Source organism: Aquila chrysaetos, chromosome 22, assembly GCF_900496995.4.
Source record: "Aquila chrysaetos chrysaetos chromosome 22, bAquChr1.4, whole genome shotgun sequence".
In the NCBI taxonomy this organism is placed as follows: domain Eukaryota; kingdom Metazoa; phylum Chordata; class Aves; order Accipitriformes; family Accipitridae; genus Aquila; species Aquila chrysaetos.
Window position 1 is genome coordinate 19,034,294 of NC_044025.1, and position 26,436 is coordinate 19,060,729.

Sequence of the window (26,436 nt, forward strand, 5' to 3'; positions counted from 1 at the left end):
CTCATCATTTAAGAAGCAGAGTTTTAAAAAATACATCAGAGTAGCAACATTTTGCTTCCTCTTCTGTTCTCTCCTGATCCAATGCTCACGGAATGTGTTATGTCTTAACCAAAAGCACCAACGGGCAGAGCGATGCGGCCCGATGAATCACCCTAAATAGCACACTACGTCCCACAACCGAAGTGACGAACCCGACAGCCATTTCTGCTGCGTATGGAAGTTGGGACATTCCACACATATGAAACAGAGAGATTGAAACAGTTGATATAAACCCATCCTTTCCATAAAGCTGATCAAGAATACACTATGCCACGACGCAGAGCATCGGACAGTGCTGCGGAAACAGCAGAACGCCAGCGCATCATCCGAGGATGCTGCTGTCCTTAGGCACCGTCCTCACGCGCTTCCCTGGGAGTTTGATACCCAGGACACTGGTGTCACTGGACTCATTCCCCGTTTTGAAAGCACCGCTGTGCTGCTGCACCTCCTCCCTTCGTGTGTGATTTACCTGCCGTCACCGCGCCAGCAACGGGAAAATGGGAAAGGACAGGGTGGCCCAGGGATGCACGCGGGGAGCGAGGGCTCAGCGCCCGGCAGCACAGGGATGCAGGAGAAGGATGCGCTGGAGACACAGTCCTCTGCCCCAGGAAGATGCAAATAAGTACCCCCTCTGCCACCCTGACCTGTATCTTTCCCTAAGGGGGGAATTACTCCAAGGACTGGGGAAATCCCACAGCATCACTAGATTTTCTGGGAAGGCTGGAGGACAAAAAAGGCACCTGCCTCCATTTGAGTCTCTAAAATCTTGGAGGCCTCTCTGCCAGCGGCACATCAATGAAATAACATGGAGTGGTTTGTGGCATTGGGATAATTTTATGTAGAGGTATTTTGAAAAAGCAGGATCACCACCACCTGGCAATATTGTGAGTCAAACGTACATCTGAAATCCTCTTCAACTGCAGGAGAGGTGCTCTTAACAAAGAAGTGGAGTGGTTAAAAGGAGATACACTTACAGTTGCTTTCCAAAAGAAAGTAGTTAACTCTTTTTTCTTAATTCAGGTGGAGGAGCATCAGTAAATGGCTCCAAAAAATACCCATATTGGGTTCCATGGTTGTCAGCTTGTGATTTCATGATGCAATTCCAAGACTGAAATTAAATGGCTGTTTTTTTAATGTTAGTCATGCAACCTTCCTCTGGGATCTGAATGTCAAGCTGGGTCAAGCTCTCTCCTTCCTCTACATTGTCACCAATTCTAAGGAATATATAGGTCAAATTCTACGCAGACACTCCTGTAAAGCTATTATTTCAAATTATATGTCAATTATGTATGTTGAATTTAGCAACTCTTCCTTTTAAATGCAAGCTTGCTTGAGGACTTTAAAACTCTTGGTATCTGCAGTAAAGTATTTTGCCTTAGAGTTGTTGCCCTGAATCCAGACAGGACCAGGAGTGAATGAAAGTCGTCTTCTTCAAGGAGCTGTGTGGTGGCCTCTGAAATCAATTTCTGATGGTCACAAAACATCAGAAAATCTCAGCACCACAATTACTCCTAACACTGAGAGGGAGGCAGAGAACTGAATGGACAGAAAAAGTAATGATGTTTGCAACCTAAACGAAGAGATGTTAATCTAGAGCTTTCTACCTCTTTAGCAAGAACAACGCAGAAAAATTGTACAGCAAAGAAAACTATGTTCACATGTAACTCAGGTGGAGCTGGGGAGGCTGGATTAGAATTAGGATCTAAAGAAAACATTAAAGAATCATATTCCTTGTTTTGCATAGGGCAGTACCCATGAAAAAACACCTAAAGCACAGAAATAAGCATAATTCATTTTCTTTCACCTAATCTGGTCATCTGCAAAAAGACCTGGATAGCTTTATACACATGGCAAACCAAAAATGTAAGAATCCAAGCACAGCCAATGATTAGAACAATTAAATGAAGAAATTCAAGCAGAATGAGATGAAGATGAAAGAGAATTTCTGAATGACGCCGTTTTGCAGGCCTTCACAGCATCACGTACTGGTTGGCTCCAACAGCAGGATGCGAGATTTTACCACTTCTGTATTTTTCCTTCATAAACTAGAGATTATACATTTGTGGGTTAATTAACTAGAACTAATACTCTCTTATTGTTGAAGAACAATACTGACAAAATGACAGAAATCCGTGATTGATTAAGCAAAAAAAAAAAAAAAAAATTGAAATGCGGACAGAGTCAAACCAGGGGGCAAAGGCACCCCCAACTTTCCAAAGCACAATTTCCTTTAGTTTGATGATCTAACTGCCCTACAGTTAGAACACAGCAGATTGCACGCTCCTGATGAATCTGGACAACACAAGCCCTGCCAGCTCCCAGACCACATGAATCATGTCTTAGGATTTTCAGACTCAAAACATGCAGGAAAAATGACCCGTTTTGATACCATGAAGGTCCTAAAACGTCTTTGGGACTGGGATTTAGCTCTGTCTGTGGATGAAGTCCCCTCCCAAGTGCCAGTTTGCAATGTCTGGAAGAGCCTTGGCCCGTTGCAGCAACGAGGTGCACCAGGGTTATCACCTGGGAACGTTTCGGACATGTAATGATAAAAAAACAACAATGGCACTCAGGGCAGGTTTCTTCCATGTCTGTCAGAGGTGGAGGTGTTGGGTGTGCGAGCAAGTGGAGAATTCACGAGCTAATTTAGCAAAGAAAAGGAAGTTTGACAGGCTTTGAGGTAAAGTCAGTTAAAGTAATGGTATAGTACTGAGGTAAAATAACCGAAGATACAAACCCCACATCATCCTAATCTCTGTTTAATCAATTGCATTGAAAGAGGCTGAGAAAAAAGTGTATACTTCATTCTGTCAAAAATAGACATTTTTTGAGTCTAGATTGCTAGCAACACATCATTTGAAATGTTGCATCCTACAGGGAGCTGACCTGCTGGAATATCCTTCAGTTTATCATAAATCTTAAAATTTTATGAATACCGAGGTGTGCTGAAGAAAGGCATATGAGCGGTTGCTATTGAAATTCAACAGGACTTATGCAGCAGAGACCTCTGAGTACCCAGTCGACAAAGCTTTTATGTATCAAAACAAAAAAATTTACAAACTAGAAGTCCTTGATCTTGCATGTATAAATCCAACACTTGCAAATACAAATATATACAAATAATTTTACGTAGAAATTGTTAGGCTGGTTTCGACAAGACGATCCATATATGTGAAATCATTTACCTACGTGAGCATCTGCAGGTCCAATTCTTACGCACAGCAAAGACTTTGGGAACACTGCCCATGGAAGAGGCAGTAACCATCAATTTAGCAACACAAGGCATTTATGGCCATAAATCTTTAGTGTCCATACAAATCAGACAAGACCTGAGTTTTTAATATCTAATATATAGGTTGTGCTGCTTGGACATTGGTACCCTCTCTGTGGGACCCTTACCCACTGATGGTGAAGCTGCACCAGTTCAAACCTCTCTTGTAGACAGGTTGTGCGGTGTAAGCCACGACTTGTAACACAAGCTTATCCCAGATAGCCCGTATTCATTATTTAAGAGAATTACAGAACTGAAAAGGGATTAAAGCAATAAAATATGGAGACATTAAACAACCGCCTTCAGAATTTTATCTAAAAACCTACACTATTTTTAAAGAATGATACCCTTTGTGATGAGCATGTTAACCGTGGTATGGAAAGGAGTGAAGAATTACATCTCTGAACTGTATTAGAGAATTACACTCCCCGCCACAGAAATCTGTAGGCTAGAAGAAAACACCATAAAAAGATGACCTTAGATCCTCTGGGAGTCTTGCACATGGGCACATCCTACCTGGAAGTAAGTTTCATAGGAATCTGAGGACATGGCTCTTTTCGGGAATAATTAATAAGCAACAAGAATAGCCAAAAAGTAGGAAGAGTTGCTGGAGAGAAAGAGCAAAAGTGGATCACACAAACCAGGCGAAAACATGGACCCCTGGGATAACGAAAGCATTGGGGCTTTCCCAACTGCTGACAGCACGCAGACCATGCCCGTGCCAATTCACACCAGCTGAACATCCAGCCCTAGCTACAAAGGTAGGTATCCAAGGATGTCATATTCCACCTCTGAAGCTAAAGAAAACAGATTACCCACCACCAAAGAGATCATTTTTGCCACTAACGTGTTTTGCAAGTGTAAGATACAGCACTCCCAGCTTCTGCCTTTACTTGTCATTTTGTGCGCATAGCAGCAGATCCAATTCTTTCCTGATGAGATAAAGCACTTCTGCGCAGCGCTTGTACTAAAGGCAGATTGTAAATGCAGGGTTATGATTTATTTATGTACATTAGAAACTAGCTAATTTGCACTAGTGACTAGATACCCTATTGGAGGTTTTCATATTTTATGAATCAGCAAGCAACCTAATGAACAAACAATTAAGGAGTGAACAAAGAAATGTACTTTGTTTGTTACTTTTAGTGAGCTCAAATAATACATTATATTAGGGAATACATTTGGTTCAAGTGATGCAGTCTAGACAGTAACCCACACCATGTGCTAAGACATTTTAGAAAAGAAGTGAAATGTCTGCGCGGGGTGCGATAATGAGAAGCCGGCGAGCGAGGCAGGGCTGCCGAGCGCTTGCGTGTGAACCAAACGCCGATGGGCGAGAGCAACAGGCAGGCAGGGAATTTCTGTCTGATGGGATGAGCAGACGACCGAGAAAGAGGAACGCTGCCTTGGAAAGTCTGGGTTTATACCCTTAAATACAGCTGCGGGTCGACAAACACGCAGCTGTTATTTGCACGGAGAAAATCAAGATACTTAGAGGAGGTAGCAATTAAAGCAATTCGTGCAGGGTGTCGTCGCGCTGCCCCGGTAAGCGCGGATGCTGCCGTTGGCTGACGATGCGCCGGAGGCGGGAGGGCTGCGACTCTCAGCTCCCAGAAAAGAGGTGAAGGGAGGTGCTCCGGCAGCGCGTACCCCCCCTGCTTTCGGACCAGCCTGGTCCTCTCCACCCCCGGCAGAAAGCGTCCGCGCCCCCCCCGCGCGCCCCGCCGCGAAGGCACCTCGCCTTCCGCTGCCATGCTACGGGCACGCAGGCTTCGCGCGAGATGCGGCTCTGGGGCGGCTGGCGATGGGGCAGCCCGGCCACCACGACCCTGTCGCCGAAAAAACGGGGTCACGGCCGCACGCCGGTGGCTCTGCTCCGCTGCCAGCTCCCGTGCCCGAAATATCCCATCCGGCAAACAAGCCCGGCAGCTCCAGTAGCTACCGGCAGCTAGAGCTCGCTGGTTCTTTTTAGGCCAGCTGCAAAGCTGGTAAACACTTGGACTCGTCTGACAAAACACTCGAGCAGGAGGAAATGGGGTGTGTGCAGAAATACTCCATTACATATTGTAATGGCAGACATTAATTCAATGTTAATAACACTTTGCACTTTTCAATCACATATTCTAAAACCCTTTAGATAGGTGGGGAAGCATTTGGCTGATGATTACTGGGCAGAGCCCAAAGGTGTATTCTTCCCTTAGGCGCGAGGAGATGAAGTGACTTGTCAGAGTGGCAGAGCTGGGAAGAGAATCTACATCTACCCATTTGCAGACCTACATTCCCATCTAGTTGCCAGAAAGAGGAGTTAATTTAAATATTACCGTTTGCTGACCTACTTACAACGCTACCATCAAAACTTGGAAGCTGTGATCAAGTATATTCTCCTCTATACTTGGGCTTTTTTAGGATAACACTATCTTTGAAGTACGCCTTTCAGTTGCATTAAACAGATGGATCATTATTACTTGCTCCACTTTCTTAACGAGTCCCTGTTTGCTGCGATTCAGCCGCTGCAGACTTTGGATAGACTCTAGCTCAGCCTCGCAACCCTGAAAAACACCTTCCCGGCGCAGCGATTGCTCGCTGTTATTATCACCCTATGGCTATCGTCACACCTTGCCCAGGGAGCCGGCGGGATGTAAAGACGCAGCGCCTGCACAGAAAGAGCAGAAAGTTTACGACCGTGCCTGTACCTGCTCCTGTTTGTCGTCTTCCCCCCCCGTTTTCTTTCTAAACAACCTTCTCCTTCCTCAGCCAGCCCATTTTCAGCACTTAGTGGGCTACTTTGACACCCTCTGTTGTCAGCCTTCCTCCCCTTCACCAAAACCCCAAACCCTTTCCTGCTTGCAGAGAGAACTACAGGCACAACCGAATGTCAACAACCACAGCATGCAATGTGAAAGACGAATTCAAAATACATGCTGTCTCCTTCCCGGCGGCCAGCATCACCCATCACGGCCCTCCTCCTGCGGTATCTCGGGTCCCGATCCTCGCCAGCCCGCTGGGCGCTCCGGTGCCAGGCAGGGCAAAACCTCACCGGAGGTTTCAGCCGCTGCACTAGATTAAAAAGCTGATAGTGAAAATTTGAAGCAAGAGGAGAGAGGAAACGGTCAGCGTTGTGCCCGGTTTCGAGGGCTGACCAGTGCTTCCAAAGTAGGTCACATCGTGCGGAGGGGAAATCACTGTCGTCCAACCCCGCGATCGCTGAGCTGTCCCAAAGTGCCTCCCCGGGTACGGCCACCCCGACCACGCTCCGCTCGTCCCACGCGCTGCCTGGAAAGCCGACCCGCAGAGCCACCTACAAGCGTACAGCCGTGGAAGGGCGAAATCCTCATTTTAATCCCCCGGGGCGATTCCACCCCGGCAGAAACGCCATCCCCAAAACTCCGAGTTTCTCTCCCGGCGCTTGCCTGGGTCGCCAGGAGCCGTTAGACGTCCTCAGCCTCGCCATAACCTCACTCTATACAAACTGTTTACAGACATTTTATCGAGGTGCACCAGGTGTGGATGCGGTTACCAACTTTGAGACTGTTTACCTCATCCTCCTTTCTGCATCACGTTGTCACAGACTGTATATAAAAATCAGATAACAATGGTACTTCGGTCACAGCCAGCTCAGTCTCTGCACACTCTACTCACACATGCGCTGGAGGACGCGGTGCATGTACAATCCTCGCAGCAAACCACACATGAGCTGGTGCAATCAAGTATCTATCTGCCTTATCTCATTTTTGCTGAAGTAAATTACACTGAATTTTTTTTTTTTTTTACCCTTTTCAAAGCCAATACACAAATGACAGGATGTTGTTGAAGGAAAATATGAGCTTTCATAAGCTATTATTATTAGCACATGCGCACCTCTCTGCTGCTTTGATCTTACTGTAGGTTCGTGTTTATTCCTCCTGACTCTGTACTGGCTGAACTCAAACCCGATGTCTGCCCCGATAGAGATCACGAACAATTAAAGTTGGATTTGTTAGCCACAACATCGTGGAGCCAGAGCTATGGGATAATTGCAAGGGTGACATTCGGCCGAATACACTATATATAGTTTTCCCAAAGTCTTTCGGCCGTGACGAGGTGTTTGCTGTAAAACGGAAGGGTGGTAATGTGTACCGAATAAGTGCTCTTTGATATTTCGCATGTAAGTAAGAGCACGTTCAGGTTTTGTTTGCAGCGGAACTGTGCTTCTTTCATTGTTTTCCGAGCAGAACCCCCCCCCCCCCCAATGTTCAAAAAAACCATTACAGGCTGCCTTAAAAATGGTGCCAAGGATTCACAGCCATCTCTGCTGATTTCAGTGACCAAAATAAGTTTACATATATTACTATATATGTTTTTTTAACACTTCTGCTGGCAGCGCAGTCAACCCTGCTGCAGAAAAGTAATTCCCATGGAGCTTCTGCTTCGGTCATCAGGGGCACCGTTTGCTGAGCTCCAATCAATTACACATCCACAACCTCACTGAAGGCAGGGGAGTTGTACAGTAATACGCAGGGCATGACTTGGTGGAGATGCACAGAAAGAAAAAACTAACTTGGCTCTTAGTCCCTGGACTAAACGGGCAAGGCCAGCATTCAGAAACAAGCAAGCGGCTTTTCAGTGAGAAAATATGACTCTATTATAAATTAAGTCCTGGAGACTCCAGTACCTGGCAGGGTTCATTTGTGCTTGGTGCTGTACACGCTTATAGGACCAGAGCCCTTCAGCTTTAAAGCCAGCTGAAAACAGCCCCTTTTACCAAGGTAAATGGAGGGAATGAGTTACAGAGAATAACGTTAAGAGGAATGGGATAGGTGATTCTATCAACCGGCTTCGTGCACAATCAATTTTAGACAGCCTGCGTTCAAAGCCCGGGCACGCTCTAACACACCAACAGGCCATGAAAGACAGCACGCGGGGATGCAACGCTGCAGCGGTGGGAGACCCGTGTCTGGCGGGGGGACTCGTCTGTCTGTCTGTCTGTCTGTCCTTCCCTGCATCTGCTGCTGCTACGGCCCGTGTGCCCCAGCTCCCCCTCCTTTGTCCCCAGGGGGCAAATGCACACGCATTAAAAATACCCCTGCAAAATGGGGATGGGGGGTATTTTTAAAACCCTGCTCAGCTCATTGAACTTCGCCGCTCCAGCCACGCTGGTGGCACGTGAAGGCTCAGGCTCATGCAGAGCGATGCCACCGAAGTCTCAGTGAATGCCGCCAGGTTTGGAGGTGACACACAAGGTGGCAGGCGGCTTACAGTGTTGGCACAGGTCCGCTGCAAAACCAGATGCTATTTGTATTGAAGGGTGATGGGAGGCTGTGCGACGGCAGCATCAGGAGGCTGGGAAGAGCTATGTGAAAAATGCATCAGGCAAAAAAAGTACACCAGGAGAAAAAAGATATTCTTGATGATGTTTTTGTGAAAATTCTGACCTGGTGAAAAACATTACCTATTCAATGTTGAAAACAAAATAGAAGTCAACAGAGCATGGGCAGTCTTTGAAAAATACCAAAGACGAGAAGTTTGCAGAACTCTGAGAATTCCCCGTCAGCCCTAACGACTGTGGAAAGGGAATTGGGAACAGCAGCAATCACAGGAGACAGCGGCTGCCAGCACTGCTGAGTGATATTTACATCAATGTCCTGCCAACAATACCATTACTGGATTATCAGGGCAGATTAAGCCTTTAGCCAATTACCCCGACTGGTAAATTGTAGATTGTCTAGACTTTTTCATGTTCAACAATATGCATGAAGTTTCTCTTTATCGCTACAGCATCACACGATGCTCTTGTGGGATGTAATCCTGCGCTTCCCCAGGAGGTTCAGGTGAGCCATGCCTGCAGCTCTGGGTTGACTTAGTGTGGCCCTGTGCACAGACAGATTTATTTCAGACAGGATTCTCATAAATTCAGAACGACTTCCAAATTTCTTGACTAGGAGATCAAAGAGGCGAGCATTTGCTTCATGCCATCTGTGGAGCTGCTCAACAGGGCAACGCAGTCTGGGGAGGGGGGAGGAGAAGGGAAAAAAGAAAGTCTTGGAGATTATGCCCTCAAAAACAAGCTCAAATGCCACCCTCACATTAAAAAGCACTGGTTGGCAGTAACAATTAATTTCTTAACTGAAACCCGCCCAACTGTGTCCAAGTGTTTTAATTTGCCTATTGCTACAATATGCAAGGGAGCTGGCAGTAATGGATTTGCAATTAAAACTAAAACTGGCAAAGAAATCGCAAAGCTGGCAAAAGAGCTAATCTGCAAGCCATGATCACAAGATTACAAAGTGTTTATGCACATGCTAATTACCGGAGTACATCGCTGAGAATGACTTGTAGGAGAGAACACTGGGTTTGCGTGATCTAAATCCCTGGATCCGCACAGCCAGCCCAGCCGGCATCCTGCCTACTTCCCACAGCTCCCGCAAGCTGGGGAATTCGGTGGGATCGCCGCGGTCCCTGCGTGGAAGCAGGGAGAGGGACAAGGGACAGGCAGGCTGGGTGCCCCCAGTGCCACCCCGCATCGCAGCTGGGAAGGACGGCAATTGCTTCTCAAGCAGGTCAAGGCCAGTGGTCACTGGGAGCCACGTCCTCAACCGGAATATGGACCCATCGGTGCGAAATGAAAATCACCCTGAATAAACTAGCACCCAGTTATTCACCCTATTTGCTCTCATCCTGCTATCTCTTGGCTCTAAAAATAGTTATTCCAGCAGGTCCCTGGAGATCAGCGGGTTGCACAGCACATGGCCCTGCACTGCAACCACCGAGGACAAACACGCACCTACTGCCACAAGCACGAAACCTTTACAAATTACCTGCAAAGGACAGGATGCGAAGGGAAAAGGACTTAAAAGTGACCAAAGATCCATGCAAATAGCTTAAAACAGAAAGAGACAGTGGTCAGGGGCACCATGAAGAGCAATTTTGAACCACAGGAGAGAATTTCAAGGAGAAAACAGAGTGGAAGAGTAGTCCCAGAATAAAAGGCTGCTGGGAAAACTGAGATTCTTTAATATATAGGATTAAGGATTGCCAGTATCCTCAGGGAGGAAATGCAAATGGGGTTCAGACCATTTTTTCCATAAAAATTAGGAAGGAGAAGGAATAGACTTTGAAGTTCAACATGTTAGTAAATGAAAGCAACAGCAAAGGAGACACAAAGAGAAAGCAAGCCCTGGACGCCTAGAATTATGTCTTAAACACTTGGTACTGAAAGACAGAACCTGAGGTGATGAGGAGACTTCCCTTCATGCCACGCACAGATCCCAGAAAATCTCTAGATTAGAAACTGCCTGAGAAAAAAGTATTGCACAACAAAGGTAGGATGGAGTACAGCATTCAAATGGGATTCTTCGTGCCTTATTCAGCCAGCCCAGGATGATGAGGCTGTGAGGAGCACATCAGTGAAGACCTGCATATGCCAGGCTGCTCTTGGATGCGTAGAACAGCGAAAGGATTTCTGGACAGTGCTCTTTGCTCTACGAAATGGTGGCTGGAGTTGGCGTGGCAGGAGGTAACAGCTAATGGACGTCTACGGAGATGTCAGAAATCCAACGGGCATTTCCACAGTGATTTGCAGGCTCAGCTGCATTGATGGGGGCTGATCATTCCCGACACACTCATGAAAGCCGGACAGTTAGTCCAGGCTGCACAGAGGTGGTGAAGAACCAGAAGGACATTGTAAGGATGCACAGCAGTAGTCACTGCTGGGTCTGGCAGAGGTATGGATGGTCTCTGTGGTGACTTCTTGGAGGTATCAACGGCCTTGCTCAGTTCTGGTAGCTGGCTGAGATGGGCAATTTGTATTTGGCTGATGGTCATTCCAACCTGTGTACTTGGGTAAGGCAATTACAGACTGAGTTCAACCCATCCTTACTGCTGGCTGTGGAATGCCATGTGTCAGGAAATGGCACCCGACCATCACCAATGCAGATAAGCGCTACAGAGTTAATTAGCACTATGGAAAGGGTGGTTCAAGGAAGAATTGCTTCAAAACTTGGCTTGGAGATTAATTTATCCATCCCTACCTGTAACGCACTGTCAAGCAGTTAATGGTACGTTCAGCTACTGGGGTAACTGAGTGAAGTTCAGGAGGAGATGATACACCATGATAAAGAGGAGATGATATAATGTTGGGTCCTTCAGACTAAGAACTCTACAGCTGTTCCTTGCTCCAAGTGAGATGTGTAGACTGTAAGAGTTTAAAGAATATAACACAGCCACAAAGTCTTTTGTTAGTTTTTTTTTGTTAAATACATTCGGGAGAAATTTTTCTTTACATCCAGAGATTCGGTTGGCTTCTCTGTACTTGTTACCCAGCATCTAAGCCACGCTCCGCTGCTGGGGTCTGCCATTCTGCCTTTCGCAAGGAAAGCCCCAGATACAACTGTTGCCTATTTAAAGTCATCTACAAACCAGTTTAATAAAAGCTGACTGCATCTGCTTCCATGTTATTAGTTCTGCCCCAAAACTCTGTTCCTGGCAACACAATGTTCCACGCTAATGAGCCAAATCTTCCCCTCCCATGGCAGTACTCCTAAACCTCCACACCATTCAGTTCACAAAGTTACCACCCTGTTTTTCCCTCGGGGGAGGGAAGGATTGCAGCTGCAGAGGGGGTTCTTCAAATAATATGAAGGCCAAAGATCTGTGGGAAAATCTGCTCTCAGACAAATAGCACTTGGGGGCATCTGCAGAGAGAACCAGCCCCTCTTTACTTCTGTCTGGGTCCCACGTCCTTCTGGCAGCGGAGTTTTTTATGAACCAGGCTGCCATTAATCCCCTGCCAGTTCCTACACCCTACCATCCTCTGTGGGTAGACAGCACAGAGTGGGAGATAATGCTGCAGGGAAGTGGTATTTACTTCAGCTGGATTTTGTGGCTTCATGGGAGAGTTTCTACTCAGGGCAGTTATTTCTCACCCGCTCCTGCTGCAAGAAGGAGAGATTTGGTGTAGACTAGGACAACTTTTCTCAGCCCCTTTTCCAGTGAATCTTCACCCATTCTTGCCACTTTTCTCCTTGCAGCACCGAGCGCGAGATAAACAGCGAGTCGAGGTTATCTCTCTGTAGTGATGCTGCTCAGATTAAAGAGAAATCAGATAACTCTCATTACCTAACTGAAACTCGCTGCTAGACTTTTATAGAGAAACGATAACGTCTGAGAGCTGGAGGACTCTGCTGCCCTGGCAGACACCCTGCGGCACCCGGGCTGAGCTGGGGGGGCTGCACCCTGGCTCTCCTGCCTGGTTGCTCCCGTGCCCGGGATGCGGAGATGCCCCGGATGCGGAGATGCCCGGGATGCAAGACGGAGCCCCAGACACCATGAACACGTGTGGTTTTGGCCTCCGCACGCTCACACCTGGAGCCTCCAGTAAGGAAAATTTAGGCTTAGAAGTTGACACGGGCACGATTGATGGCTTTAATATTTTACAAATGGATGCGCTAGCAAAACGGCCGTCTCTACGCCATCGTGCTGAGCTTCCTCCTGTTTCTGAAAGTTGGACTGAACTCATCTGTCCGCCTCCTCTAATGCTGTTATAAACCTTTCTGCACCACATGCGACAGCAGCATCTCCCTGGAAAAGATTTCATTCGCTTCTGACTTTGCCTCAAGCCATTAACTGACAAACTGGCAGCTAACTACTGTTAACAAATGATTTCCTAGAGATTACTGTTTAAGTAAAAAAGGTTCCAAGATAAATAGACTCATTCTTCATGACAAGGAATTTGAATTATGCATCCAGGGGTTTGGTACGTGTGTCCAAAAACTATGCTGTGCAATCCTGGAGGTTGTTCTCATCAGCATATTACAAGCGGGTGAAAAAGGAATGACATTGTGTCCTCGGTTTAATAGTGCAGATTTGTGCAGCAAGTGTATTTGAGACAACGTGTTGGACCATCCAATCATCGTTCCTATACAACTAATGCCACTCTATGAAATTACTGTTTCGGCTGAAAAAGTGATTTGTTTTTAAAGCAAGAAAAGACGCCAATCGCCTTGAAGGAGTTGTGGTTTTAGGGCCACCTGCAACTTGCTAAAAGATTATGAAATTGCAATTTGTTTAATATCTTGAAGTAAATGGTCTAATAAGCAGCACAGCTTACTTTTTTTGGCTAGTCCTTCTCTGATCGTTTCTGAAACATCCCCTCTCGCAGCAGCCTGTGTTGGATTTTACGGGGTTTTTTTCAGTATGGACGTGGCCTTCCCTACAGTGCTCTCCAAACGTAGCTTACACATGAAACGATAAAGCTTCAAAATGCTCCTGGGGGAAACTGAGTCACGGAAAAACAAGCTCCTGGGGGACTGGGAGCAGAAGCTGGGATAAAACCGCGCTTCCTCCACCGCAGCCCTGCACGGCAGTTACAAGACTATCCGGTTCCTCTGCTATAAAACTTGGTAACATGCCTCACTTCTTACCTGATTTTGAGAACATCCTGTGTTAACACATAAACAACTGGTGCTACTAATGTCTGTTTATTTGGCTATTTACATGCGTCTGACACGGCACCTGGTGCTCTCCGGTAAGAGGATCGCTCGGCTCCGTATCAAACAAACTCCCAGGGCGCAGGCAGGAGAGAGGCAGCTCCCACCCACGGCAAACAGCAACGCACCCGCCCGGGAGTCAGCCATCTACCGCTGCGCTGTTTTTAGAAGAAAATTTGGATGAAGAGTGATGCTTTTGGATATGGGAGCTGATCTTTCAGGGATTCACTGCAGCCTGCCTCATCCCTCAGCAGGCATTTATATGCTGATCCACATACTAGATCAGTACAAATAGTATATTATAATTTTAAAATATTTTATTTTGCAAAGTTTAAATATATGCATGTATTTATATGCTACTTCCAGTACATGCCAATAACCAAGCAACTGGCACTGACATATTAGGTAATTTTCTGTCCTCTTGAGTGAAGAAATTAAATTTTCTCTACAACAACTCTTGTATTCAAGTGCTGCCAGAAGTCCCAGCCAGCACGCGTTTAGTGTTTTTACCTGAATTCTGCTTCTAGCAGGAAAAGCAGAGTTCACCAGAATAGTAAAAAACTTACATTGCCAGATATAACCTGGTTTCAGCCATCAAATTAATTATGGAAAACACAAAAGGGCTTAGGCACGATGTTAACTTCAAGCCAGAAGCATTAAAAACTTTTTAGCTTTTTCTGAACACCAGTATCTATTGCATTACACGGAACACGTTATGTCAACATGAGCCAAAACGTCTTTGCACTTAGTTGGAAATACATCCTTAAATCACTGCCAACTGCGTGTAGAAATGAATGCATTTACTCTATAAGGTTTAAATAAAATTATTGCCTTATCAAGGTGTTCCCATGTCCCCAGTCCAGCTATTTTAGGGAGCTAAATCAGCAACAGCAAACACATTTCTGTGATGTCATTTTACAGTACTTGATTCTTCGAAGTTGCTAACAGCCTGCAAGAATTCAACTCATTGATCAAAAAACTTGAGAGCATGTTTCCATTGGAAAAGGACTCCAGACCTGGACAAGGGACAAGAGCTGCCCTTGAGTTAAAACAACACGGGGAAATGACTGTAAGTCTCACAGTGAATCACTGAGTTGCATTACTTGAAGAGTTTGTGTCCTGCCCCATCACAACCACAGCTACATCTGATTTGAATGAAACTTCAGACTTAATGATTTTCATGCCAGCTATTTAAGGAGCAATGTAATTTTCTTCAACACTCTATTATTTCATTCGCTACCTCCAAAGGTTTGCTCCAATTCCAAAAGCAAACTTATTTTGAGGAAATAGACTGTTTCCAACTGGCTTTAGAGGGGCCACACGCTTAAAACCCTGGACCGGCTTAAACCGCAGCCTTCAGACATCCTCATGTTTGAGGGTGTACATCTCCAGCATCCCCATCTCTACTTACAAAAATGCAAACAAGAGATCAGCACCGAAGATTCAAACGTTTTGCAGAAAGCTATCCCTATAGTAATGATTTCAAACAAATAACAAGCTAAAACTGAAACACAACAGTGATAAAATATAATCTGACGAGCTCTTCAAAAAGATCTCGAGTGATATCAATTGGCAGGACTCTGTTGTCTATCCCAGAGCTATGGCAGTTTATCCCAGCCAGGGCTTTGCTGCAAACACACCAAAGCCAGGAGGCTGCATCCTTTCATATTTCAAAACAAAAGCCAAGTTCTGATTGCTGGGACGAGGAAGAAATTTTTTGTTGTGGATACATTACTGTGTAATTACTGCAGATTTCATTTACTTTCTTTTGAATACTACAACAGATACAAAGGCTGGGTAGATGTGGCAGCTCCTCGTATTATCATCTAGTGCTCTAGGTCTACATTTTGACAGTTAGCCCTCCAAAATATCAGGGATGTGTGTGTCTATGGAAGGAAAAAGAAAATATTTCCATTGATAGGAGACAGGGAAATACAACCGATACTGTCAACCACCGTCAAACTGATAGCAAGGAAAGAGTTTCATGTAAAATTAAAAAAAAAAAAAAAAAAAAAAATCATTTATCCATTTTCTCAATAAAAGCAGGGTTAGAAACATGGGGATAAGATCAGAGAGGAACACCGCTGGGTAAGGGACTATTCATGGGACCAGAACGCGGAAAATTCCATAAAGCACAAATGTTGCTAAGAATATTCGAAAGTCAAAGCTTTCTGTGGGTGTGCATGCATAGAGATGTCAACACAACTATTTCATGATCACCGAAATTGCTACTAGCCTGCATCCTCTCTGAATGGCTATTTTTAGGACCCAGCCTTTCATGTGGTATAATGATGTGGATTTTACAAGAGCATTTATAATGTGTTTCATATGGTGTACAGTCCTGGAGAAATTGCTTTGTATCAGAGAAAGTTAAACAAAAAGGTTTGGGTGGGTTTTTTAAAAAACTTTATTTCTTATTTTATATTATTGCTTCTGTTTTGGATTTAGGGTTCATGCGCATATTTTAATTTATCCTGTGTGACAGCACTGCCTGTCCCAAAGGGACGCTCAGCACAGCACGATGTGATCCCGCAAAACGTCACCTGGATTTCTGAACCCGCGCATCCCTTTGGGCGGTCGGATTTCAAAGCTGGCAATGCCACGCGCTGTAAGTTATAGCAGGAAGCCAAAGCTCAAAGGCCAGATTTCGACCTCGGGTATGCTGGTGTCAGGGGTTGCGCACTGTCTCCCGCATTAGAATCGGCTTTTCTTCTTTTAGGGCAAAGTCATACAAAGCGAGGTTTGTAGAAGACGACAACTCCTCCTCGCTATCTCCACTCCCGCGCCAGTAATTCCAGGGCAGCGGCACATAACGAGAACCAATTCATCAGCCTCTCCATGCTAAGAACAACACATTTTCATGTGGTAGATCTTAAGATGGTTTATTTCCTAAACATGAAAGCAATCTCTGCAGTGCCATCTCCTCAGTATTAGAATAAAAATTCCACATTTCTGATCCTTTCTGAGCATTTTGCTGGGAAGAATATCTCCCCAACACTTCTTCCACAAGTGTGTTTGTAATTGCATCCCCCTCGTGCTGAGTCAAGCATACTTTACGATCTTGGGCTTTCACATTTTGCTTTTGTCTAAGTCCCATCAGAGGAGAACCTCTGTTTACGCTCGTGTATGCTATTCCTCAGAGCAAACCACAGGAGAAAACAAATTTAACATATAGCATACAAGTTCAATCACTAAAAAAAAAGCCCTTTTTTGGTCAGTCCATGATTACTGCGTAGCTCTTCAAGGCAGACATATACTTTGTATATTATAGCTCCAGATTCTCAATAGAACAAAGAAGATACTGTTGAGATGTTTTTTTGCCTATCATTTAATCAAATGTAAAGTTGTTATAACCGGAGGGGAAAAGTGCTCTAGATTCTAGTATCCAGCTTTACTTTGGTTTCAAAAACTTACCACAGCATTGTTGAGTTTATTGTTTTGTTTAACAAAATACTAATTTTGGGACCCCGTGAAACACAATGAAGCAGATTCTTTTCATTGCAGCTGAGCTGCATTTAGCACAGAAGCGGCGGACGGGAGAGGAGCGGTGGTTTAAAGCCACTTTGGTGACCTCTTGCCCAGCACCTCCAGCCAGCAGGATGCTCTGGATGGGTACCACTAAGTCTACCAGGTTTTGGTAACCCTCCTCATCCTCATTATTGACCAACTGTCCCACATTCTCTGTGAAACCACTTCACAGAGGCGGTGGTGGTGGAACAGTCCTTCGTAACTTCGGGAATGGTCATAAACTATAAAGACTCAAAGGCAAAAATCAGTGAAAGCGCCACAGGACAGAGCAGCGATAAGTTGCTCCCGTAAGGAGGTGAAGGTGAGAGCTCTTTGTCCAAGACCATTGGGAGGTGACCAAGAAAAAGATCCTGCTGTAATCAAGACTCAGAGGCGCATGGTGTTGCAATCACTTCCTTTAAGACACGAAGTAGGTGGGTTCGTGAGCCAGCAGCATGTGCTGAACTGGCAGTCCCAAGGCAAGAATGAAGACCTCAGTTGACATTCGCAGAGCGTTTGTACGGACTTTGCAGGTTCCCAGGACATCTCATCATTCACGCCATGAAACACTCGCCCTGCCTGGGGGCTGGAGGGAGCCGTGCCCTCCCGGACAGACCGCTGGACAAGCCAGCAGACAGAACAGGCGTTCGGTCTTTACTGATTCAGCTGGATTAAAACTGGAAACTAGGAAACGAACAGCTCTGTATCCTGTTACCAACCCCCTGAGTCACCCGTCCTCCTGCCGAACCTTTGTTTCATCCTCCAGACACAGAGACTAATGAGCAAGTATCATGTTATAGCCTATTTTTTAAAGAGAGATTTGGAAGAATAGCACATGAAAGAGCCTGTGGGGGGGACTCACATGTCCCAGCTTGGCACCAGCCTGGGATTTGGTCAGGCTGAGAAGTTTTCCTGCTGCAGTGGCTCTGCAAAGAGTTCAGGAAGCAACTTGCACGTATTCTCCTATTTCTGTGCCCTCCACCCACCATTGGTAAATGATGAGGTAAGAGCATGTATACATCAGGCTGAGAGAGATGCTGACATAAGCCATCTCCTGGCACCAAGAGCAGTGAGCTGGAGCGGCAAAGGCATGGGAAACCAAGGAAATGAGCAGCAAACGAAAGGAGAGGCGTTACATGATGGCTGCAGACAGCCCAAAGCCTCGGAGGGGTGGGATGGAGAGAAGCTCCCGCGGTGACAACGCCCTCTCCAAGAGGACAGTGTGGGGGATGTCTGGCACCCAGTCCTTCATCAAATCAATGCAACAGACGGGAGAAGACAATCCTTGAGGATTTCTTGAGGAATCTGTGACTCACACATGGTGCCGATTTTAGTAACTGAATGGCAGCACGTGCTCGACTGTTGTTCACCCAAACCTGCCCTGTCCAGCACAGCCTCCCCATGAGCATACACGATGCTCACAGACGCAGGGGTCCTTCCTTCACCTTCTCTACGGTGAATTAGCGAGGGGGCTCAAAGGCCAACCTGTATGAAACGAAGACTAAAATTCGGTCTTGCTGAATCACTCATGGCCAAAGGGCAGACCAAGAACTGCAGGTGTCAAATTAATGGCAAGCTCTAGATGTTTCCTCTAAACTGTTGATGTTTCTCAGCACTTGACTGTGCTCTACCAATAACCATCATGCCATGTACACACAGACACACAGAGTCCAGACCAGACTGCAGTCTCAGGTGTGCAGCTCACACCACCCGTATCCTGAAAACCTGCTTCACTTGCAGATCACACTACAGATAGAGAGGGATTCAGCCTGTGATTAGGATCTGGCCCTTCACAGATGATCTATGAGAGCAGTCAAGAGAGTCATCCCTACAGAGTCGGCAATGTCTGTTTAGTCACAGGAACACACGCGTGGTTACTTGAACGGGTACCTCGGAACAGCAAATGCCAGCACACCCGACTGTACGGATTTGTCAGAGTTTCCACCCCAACGCAGGAATTTAATGGTGCCTGTAGACTTACGGCAGGAGACAGACCGCAAGCTGCGAGGCGACACGTGAGCACGTTGCAGAGCTCCTTGCTGCCCTCCCGCCGCTCCCCCCTTCTCTCCGTTAAAGCTTTGGGTACCAGACCAGCTCTGTTCTTTCATCTTGGACATGCCGTGCACCGCTAGCACCCAAATCACTTTGTTCTTCACAGTTAAAGTTTCAAAAATATTAATCATTAACACGGATGAGCTTTGGGAGCTTGGGTTGATGTTAGGTCTTTGCTTTTCTCTCCAAATTCTCAACCGGTTGAGCTAGTAACATTTCACAAACGGCAACAGTTGGAAGCTTGCAGAAACGGTGCCTTTACCATACATATCTCATAGCAACTCCCCACTGACAAAGCATCCTGTGCCTGGGAAGCCAGTTCCAGGGTAGCCTGCGAAGGAATCCCAGTGGGAGAGCAGATATTGTTGAACTGTCTGAATCACGTGCACGCTTATTCACATGCACGGATTTACATAAAACTTGCTTTTGTTTCCCTGTGACATTTTTCTTTCCCATTTTTTCATTCCAAACAATTTTAAAAATAAGGTTATATTAGACCACACACAGACAGTGCTGTATCATGTCACTGCTTCTTAAGCAGAACTCTCTAATTTATTTCAAAGGGAAGTTCTGCTTCAAAATTGAGGGTGTGATATGAACTCAGAAATTAACACAAGAATTTTCCTTGGGGGGGAACCAAGGCTGAATCAGACATGCAATAAATGACCTCGGAAGCCCTGCACCTTGGTACATCCACCTATCCAACATTATGCTTTAATATAAAAAATTATTTTCACCATTATCCTATTTCAAGCTAGGTAGAAGAGCTGAAAGAAGTGGATTCGCTCTGGTCAGGAGGGAACAAATTACTCATCTGTCTGTCTGCCAGGACGTCCATCAGCAGCCACCGCTCTCCTAATGCTTTCTGCCAGGAATATAACAATTTAGGGGGACAGCGTACCGTCCCAGCGAGGTCCCGTAGCGCAAGCCCTGCAGCCAGGGAACCTGGCTGGGACGCTGCTGGCAATGTTGCCCTCCGACAGCAGCCGGCACTGCTGGGAACGCGCGGAACCGCTGTTTGCTTGCAGCTGCCCTCCCTCCACGCACAACATCTGGAGAGGGACGCAGCAGCCCTCTCTCAGCGACGAATCGCCATCACGTAGTGACTCCGGGGAGTTTTGCTGCTGGTTTCAACAGGATCAGAGCTCGACACAGGAAAAAGCAATACTGAACTATTGCCACGACAGTGCAAGCTAGGACAGAAAGACCTCTACAGAGAAGCAGCTGAGCTGCAGATTTCCTTCCGCCAACTGCTGCGGGGGCAACAGCCTCCTCCCGCAAAAGGATGGAGCAGCCTTGGGGGAAGGGGGCTGCAGCAGAAGTAGCCGTGTCCCAGGGCTCAGCTGCTGCTGCTCGAGCTTCTGTCCGGCGAAGGGCAGCAGGAGACTTTCAGCTCCATGCTTTTTGACCTCGTGTTAAGACATTTGGGACTTGTGGCCCCAGGCCAGCAGTAACTGCACTTTCATCTTGCCCTGCCCAAGGGGACGTTTCAAACCCACTGAAGAGCAACCGAGCTCAAGGAGCCCGGCGGACCACAGGGAGAGGCTCTGCACATGGGCATGACATCCTAGGGCTGCCATCGCATTTGGGGACTTGAAACGTGCAGAGCTCGGGAAGGTACCAGCACCCTTCTGCTCCTATGTGAGCTCTGGCTAGACAACTTCGTAATTAAGAAAACGAGGTAGTGTCTGTTTTCCAAAGAACTAGAGGCTCTTGGACCTCTGTTCCTCACACAGACAGAAAGTCCAGTGCCTCAGCTTTATATATAGAACATTTTCGTTCTGCCTTCACACACCTCACACGCTCACTACACGCAACAGAGGTGCGCAGAAGGTGTGAAGAGCTCCCGCGGGAGCTCTCCCACCGACTGGAGTGGGGAGAGCTTGTGCCCTACATACGGGACAACGTGGCTCATTCCCCTATTTTATAAACCTATTTACAAAAGGAACTTATAAGTGCTCCTTCCACCATTTAACTACCACATGGTACAAGATATAACAATGTTCAGAAAACCCCCTCGGGTCTAAACTCAATTATACAACTGTAGCAAGAAAAATATTTTAATCTGATCAAAGTGTTAACATGTTTGACCATGTCTGACCTCTAATGTTTGTAACCACCTAAAAGGCTGATGTTCTTACTAAGGATGTACCTTAATTTGATTTAAAGTCATTTGTACTATTTAAAAAAGGATATAGTTTTATGATTTTACATTTCATTTAGAAAAACAGTTCCTCAACTTGTTAATATTATTTGGAAGTTTCTTGCAGATTTTTAACCGGGATATCCTATACATTTCACTCTGGGAAAAGCTGGCCTTTGCCAGAGTCGGGAGAGTCAAAGCGGAGTTATGAACCACCACGCATGCGACACCTGAGAGCCGGGTGAGAAACGGTTCTCCTGGGGCCTTGCAAAATTTCAAGATTTCAGATGCATGGCTCTTAACACACTCGACCGAGAGCGTGCCCCCCACAGCCCGGCCAGCCGACGGGGGGTTCACATCACACTCCCAAAACAGGGGACCCCCGGGCTCAGCCTGCTGCCTTGTCCCCAGCTCCAGGGGCACCTTCACTCACCTGCACGCCCCAGCCACCCCTCAGTCCTCCCTCCTCTCTTGGATAGCTCTACTGCCAGTCCAGGCTACTCCTGCACACCCAAACCAGCATCGCTCCAGCTGAACGACCCTAAAACGGCGTTTGCCACCCGCAGCAAAGGTGGGCCACTGAGCTGAACGCCCAGGACCTGCCCGCTGCAGGCTCTGGCCGCATCCTGCTGCTCACTGGGGACATCGGCTGGGCTTGGCGTTGCCGCTCGTGTCAGGTACCCGAACGCGTTCGGTGCATCGCTCCCGAGCGACATCAGAGCACGTAAATAACACGAGTGGGTGCGTTTTGGTAAAAAAGGAGACAATTTTGGCTGGGGAGATGCGGGGAGCCTAGCAGGATGCTGGGGTGAGCTGCGGCGCAACAGTTAGCGGGCTACAACCACCCTGAGGGAAACAAAGCAAAAGTGATGCTGCTGAGAAAATAAGAAAGAAAAAAGGAAAGCAGCACATTGCTAATGCCGGTAGCGACACACCCACCCAGGCAGGCGCTCCGGGCTGGCTCCAGCACCGCTTGCAGCACCCTGCCGGGGTTCGGAGGGAGCCCACAGAAAAAAAAAAATGTGGTTTTACGGTGCGTCGCAGGGCGGGGGTTCAACCCGCAGCCTCGGTGCCGGCCGCCCTTCGTCTTTCAGAGAGCTGTATTATATTTTTCAATCAGGTAAATGTAAAGCCCTGACAGTTTGCCAAAGTACTCCTGGGTTAATTTTTTTAATCTTTATTTTTTGAAGATTCTGAAATTAATCCTAACTGCAAACAACCATTTCCAGGAAGTCTCATTAACCAAAACACAGTCTCCACTATCAAGTGTACGCATGACTGTGATACGTAATCCCATTCACTCACACAACACTCCTCCCCGACTCTACTTGTGCTAAAGTGTTAATTAAATACATTTTTATGGATGGTTAAGTATCTGCAATCTTCGGTTACAGATTTGACCTCCTCAATTATTGGAAGCAGCCACCAGATTATAGCCCACACTTTATATAATACACAGAGTAGCAATAAATCTGTACGAGAGCAATACATAATTTACTATGATAACCTTTGCACAGTCAATATAAACACAAGACAAAATTGCTCAGAAGGATGTATTGGAATAGCTGTTGTACCAAGTCAAAAAACCAAGTCAAGGAAGAAATCTTCCTGTCTCTGTTAGGTAACCGATTTTTAGCTGAAAACATCAAATCAGCTTTTTAAGTCACACAACATAAACCACCGCAGGATCCGAACAGGCCTAAGTAAAGCTGTCTGCTGAGGCAGTGGGTGATTTCTGTGGCTCTCAAGGGGACGGGATCTTTCCTCCTCTGCTACTCAGTTTTCCCCCCTTCGAGTTCTGCACTGTCTATTTACTCCTGTCTGTTGCTCCAACAGCAACCTCTTGGGATTTTACTACATTATCAAGGGGAAAGGCGATTCACAAAACACAATCTACTTTTTAGCTTAATTGCTGATAAATAGGCTATTGTACTTTGTTGCCCATCTAGTAAGGGTGTAAGATTAAAGCAAATATTCTACTACAGCAAATAGCTGCTGGGCTAACGTAACTCTGAATTTACCCAGATTCTATACCAGGGAGCAAAGTAAATGCATTTCAATAAGACAAGTTTAATATAATTGTTTAAAATTTATCAAGGAGAGAGCAGCTTAGTATTTTAGAGGGGTGAGGATGACACCTGGTACCTGGAAGAAGGAACACGAGAAGCAACAGAAGAAATGCTTATTTGGATTACAACAATGTATATTGGCCCTGCCTTGCAAACGCATCTTTTCTTGCTGTAAACTGCAGGAAGACTTCAAAATTTAAGGATGGCTCCTCAATATCTGCACACCGACAGCAAAATTATGACAGTCTGCAGCTGGGGAAGTCAGCTCCCCCAGGAAGGGCTGTGCTGCGGTACGGGCAGGCTCACGGAGGGACCTGTCTCCTTCTGCCGCCCAGGCCAGCAGGGTCGGGCGGGAGGACATGGCAGTGATTCCAGAGAACAGTATTTCACCACATTTTGAGTTTCATATGCCACAATCCATCCATTTTTCGTAACGCCAGCTTAATGCCCTACCCCTCTAGTGAACAAATGACTGAAGTTAAGGAGGCCACTATATATTCTTCTGAACCTTATCCCTTTACAGGTTAAAAACTAAACCTGAAGTAAACCCAATGATGTTCTGTTCTCATTTACTGACTGTAAATGCAGAATAACATCTGAAATGAACGTAGCAATGCCGGCTCCCCAGAAGCAACATGAGCACTGACTATCTGCTGCAATGTCGTGACATTATTTTCTGAAGTTGTGATAGAGATGGTGATGGGAAAAGACAGCTTTTGTAGAGAAGCCTTTAGTTAATAATTCAGATAGCAAAACTTATAAACATTAGAATATACAGAATTACTAAAGCGGATTCGACCCGAGAGGGAAAACTTTACAGGCAGAAGACAGGAATAGTCCTCCGGCAGCATTAAGCCTTCTCCTAAACACCTCTATTGCCATTTTAGGAGCACGAGATCCATCATCCACAACAGAGCCCTAACCAAAGACAGGCCAAAACCTGGCCATTTTACAAGCGGATACGTCGAACTGAAGTTAAGCTGCGGGACGTAGCCCTGAACACAAACACCAGAAGCTGCTCACCTCCACAGCCTGTGACCCAGAAAAACAAACGGGCATTCTTACATTAGATATTAGGATTGTTTGCTGGAAAAGTAAAGGCGAACCTAGAGGATGGGGAGATTGGAAAAGAAGCTCCTCCGGCAAACTCGGAGCTAAGCAGGCGCTTGCTGCCGAGCATCTTTGCCCCTTCCCACTCCTTCTCCTTTCGGCTTGGACAGAGCAGTGCCCAGGCACTTTAGAAACTGGGCTGCAATTTGTCAGGAAAAAAAAAACAAACCACGTGTAGGTTCCTGCACAATAACTGCAACATAACTGCAAGAGGCCACGAAACTTCTCCATAAGGAGAGGATGAACTCACCAGAGGTGACATAGATCCATTTGGCAGATAAGGGTCTGAGAGCATTAGGAAAGGGTAGCCAGAATACGCAGATCCTTTATACATCCCTGGGTCCTGATGCTTCATACCTGCTAAAATTAAAAGTTCCCCATCAAGATTCTCCTTACGCCAGATGATTCCTCTGCCTGTCAGGGCCCCCCCCGAAGAAGCGACAGCGCATTTGGGGAGTCTTTTTGCCCTGTAACCCCTCGGAGAGGGCGTTGGGGGGGTGCCAGGGTCCCCCGGGGGTGCGGGGTCCCACGGGGGGGTGCGCTGGGATGCCTCGTTGCTGAGAGGAGCAGCTTTCCCCCGGGGGGGGCAGGGGGACTGTGGCGGCCAGGCCGGTATCCCTCACTCCTGGAAGATGGTGGGCTTGGGGACCAGGGGCTTCACCCACCCCGGAGGGCGGCGAGCGCTCGGGGGGGACACCGGGGATTTGGGGGGGGGGACACACACGACACAGGGAGAGAGAGAGAGAGGCGGGGGTCGCTGTGACTAACCATCATCCATGTGGTCCGGGAGCTTCTCCTGATAAACCCTCTGCGGATCCTGCACACGCCTGATGGCCTGCACGGGGAGGAGAGAGACAGAGAGAGGCAGAGCAGGGGCTGGCGGGGCGGGGGGCGAGGGGCCGGGGCGGGGGCGGCGGGGGCGGCCCGGCTCACCTCAGGGTCGGCGGCGGCGGCGGCGGCGGCCGGGCTGCCGCTGCCCTCCGACTCGTTCACCAGCGAGGACTTGAGGTCGGCCAGGTCGCGCTCCGTGAAGGCGTTCTCGGGGATCTTCTCCTCCTGCTCACCCTCGTCCTTGAAGGCCAGCATCTCGTCCGTGGCCCCCAGGTCGTCCCCGCCGCCGCTGCCCAGCTGCGGCATTTTCCTCCCGCCGCTCCCTCCCGAGCCGCGCAGCAACTTTCCCGGCGAGTATTGTTCTCCGCCGCCCGGATCAAGCCCTTCGCAATTTTTTTTTTTTTTTTTTCCTCTCCCTCAAATTTTTTTTTTTTTCCTCTCAAAAAAAAAAAATTTGCTCCCGCTTGAAATTTTTCTTGTTAAAGTTTTTTTTTTTTTCTGTTTTCCCTTTCCTTTTTAACTTTTCAACTTTTTTTTCCCTTTAATTTCGCTCCCCCCTTTCCAAACTCCCTTTAAATCCTTTCTTTAAAAAAAGAAAAAAAAAAATTACAATTGTTTTTCCTTCTTAAATCTTTTCCTTACCCCCCCCCTCCCTCCCTCCCCCGGCGGCTCACGGGGGGCTCGGCAGGCTGCGGGCGGGCAAACGTCGCGGGATGCCGGGCTCGACAGCCGCCCCCCCCCCCCCCCCCCCCGCCGCCGCCGCCCCCCCCCAGCCCTCCCCCCCCCTTCTTTTTCTCCGAGCCCCGGAAAGTTTCCCTGGGAGCAGCGGGCGCCGGCGGCAGCCAAAGGCACGGAGCGCCCGGTGCCTGTGTGCGAGCGCGGCGGCGCGGCGGCCAAGGGCTGCCGACATCAAAGCGGCCGCCGGGTGATTGGCAGCTCCGGGGAGGGGCC

The 26,436-nt window shown here is 47.2% G+C and overlaps 1 protein-coding gene across 8 annotated transcripts in view; it reads right to left on the reverse strand.

The window, feature by feature from the left end:
• The window catches only part of TCF7 (transcription factor 7), a 75,416-nt gene extending 49,224 nt beyond the window's left edge, over positions 1-26,192 (reverse strand). For 3 of the 8 annotated variants that reach the window (XM_041119305.1, XM_041119307.1, XM_041119303.1), the window contains exons 1-3: positions 25,588-26,191; positions 25,423-25,489; positions 24,905-25,014 (exon numbers count right to left, since the gene is read on the reverse strand). In XM_041119305.1, the coding sequence (XP_040975239.1) occupies positions 24,905-25,014; positions 25,423-25,489; positions 25,588-25,791 (381 nt within the window). In that variant the 5' untranslated portion in view covers positions 25,792-26,191. Of the gene's footprint in view, positions 1-24,904; positions 25,015-25,422; positions 25,490-25,587 lie in introns of all 8 variants that reach the window. The other 5 variants (XM_041119306.1, XM_041119304.1, XM_041119308.1 and 2 more) reach the window with 4 other exon arrangements.
• Positions 26,193-26,436: the final 244 nt, after the last annotated feature.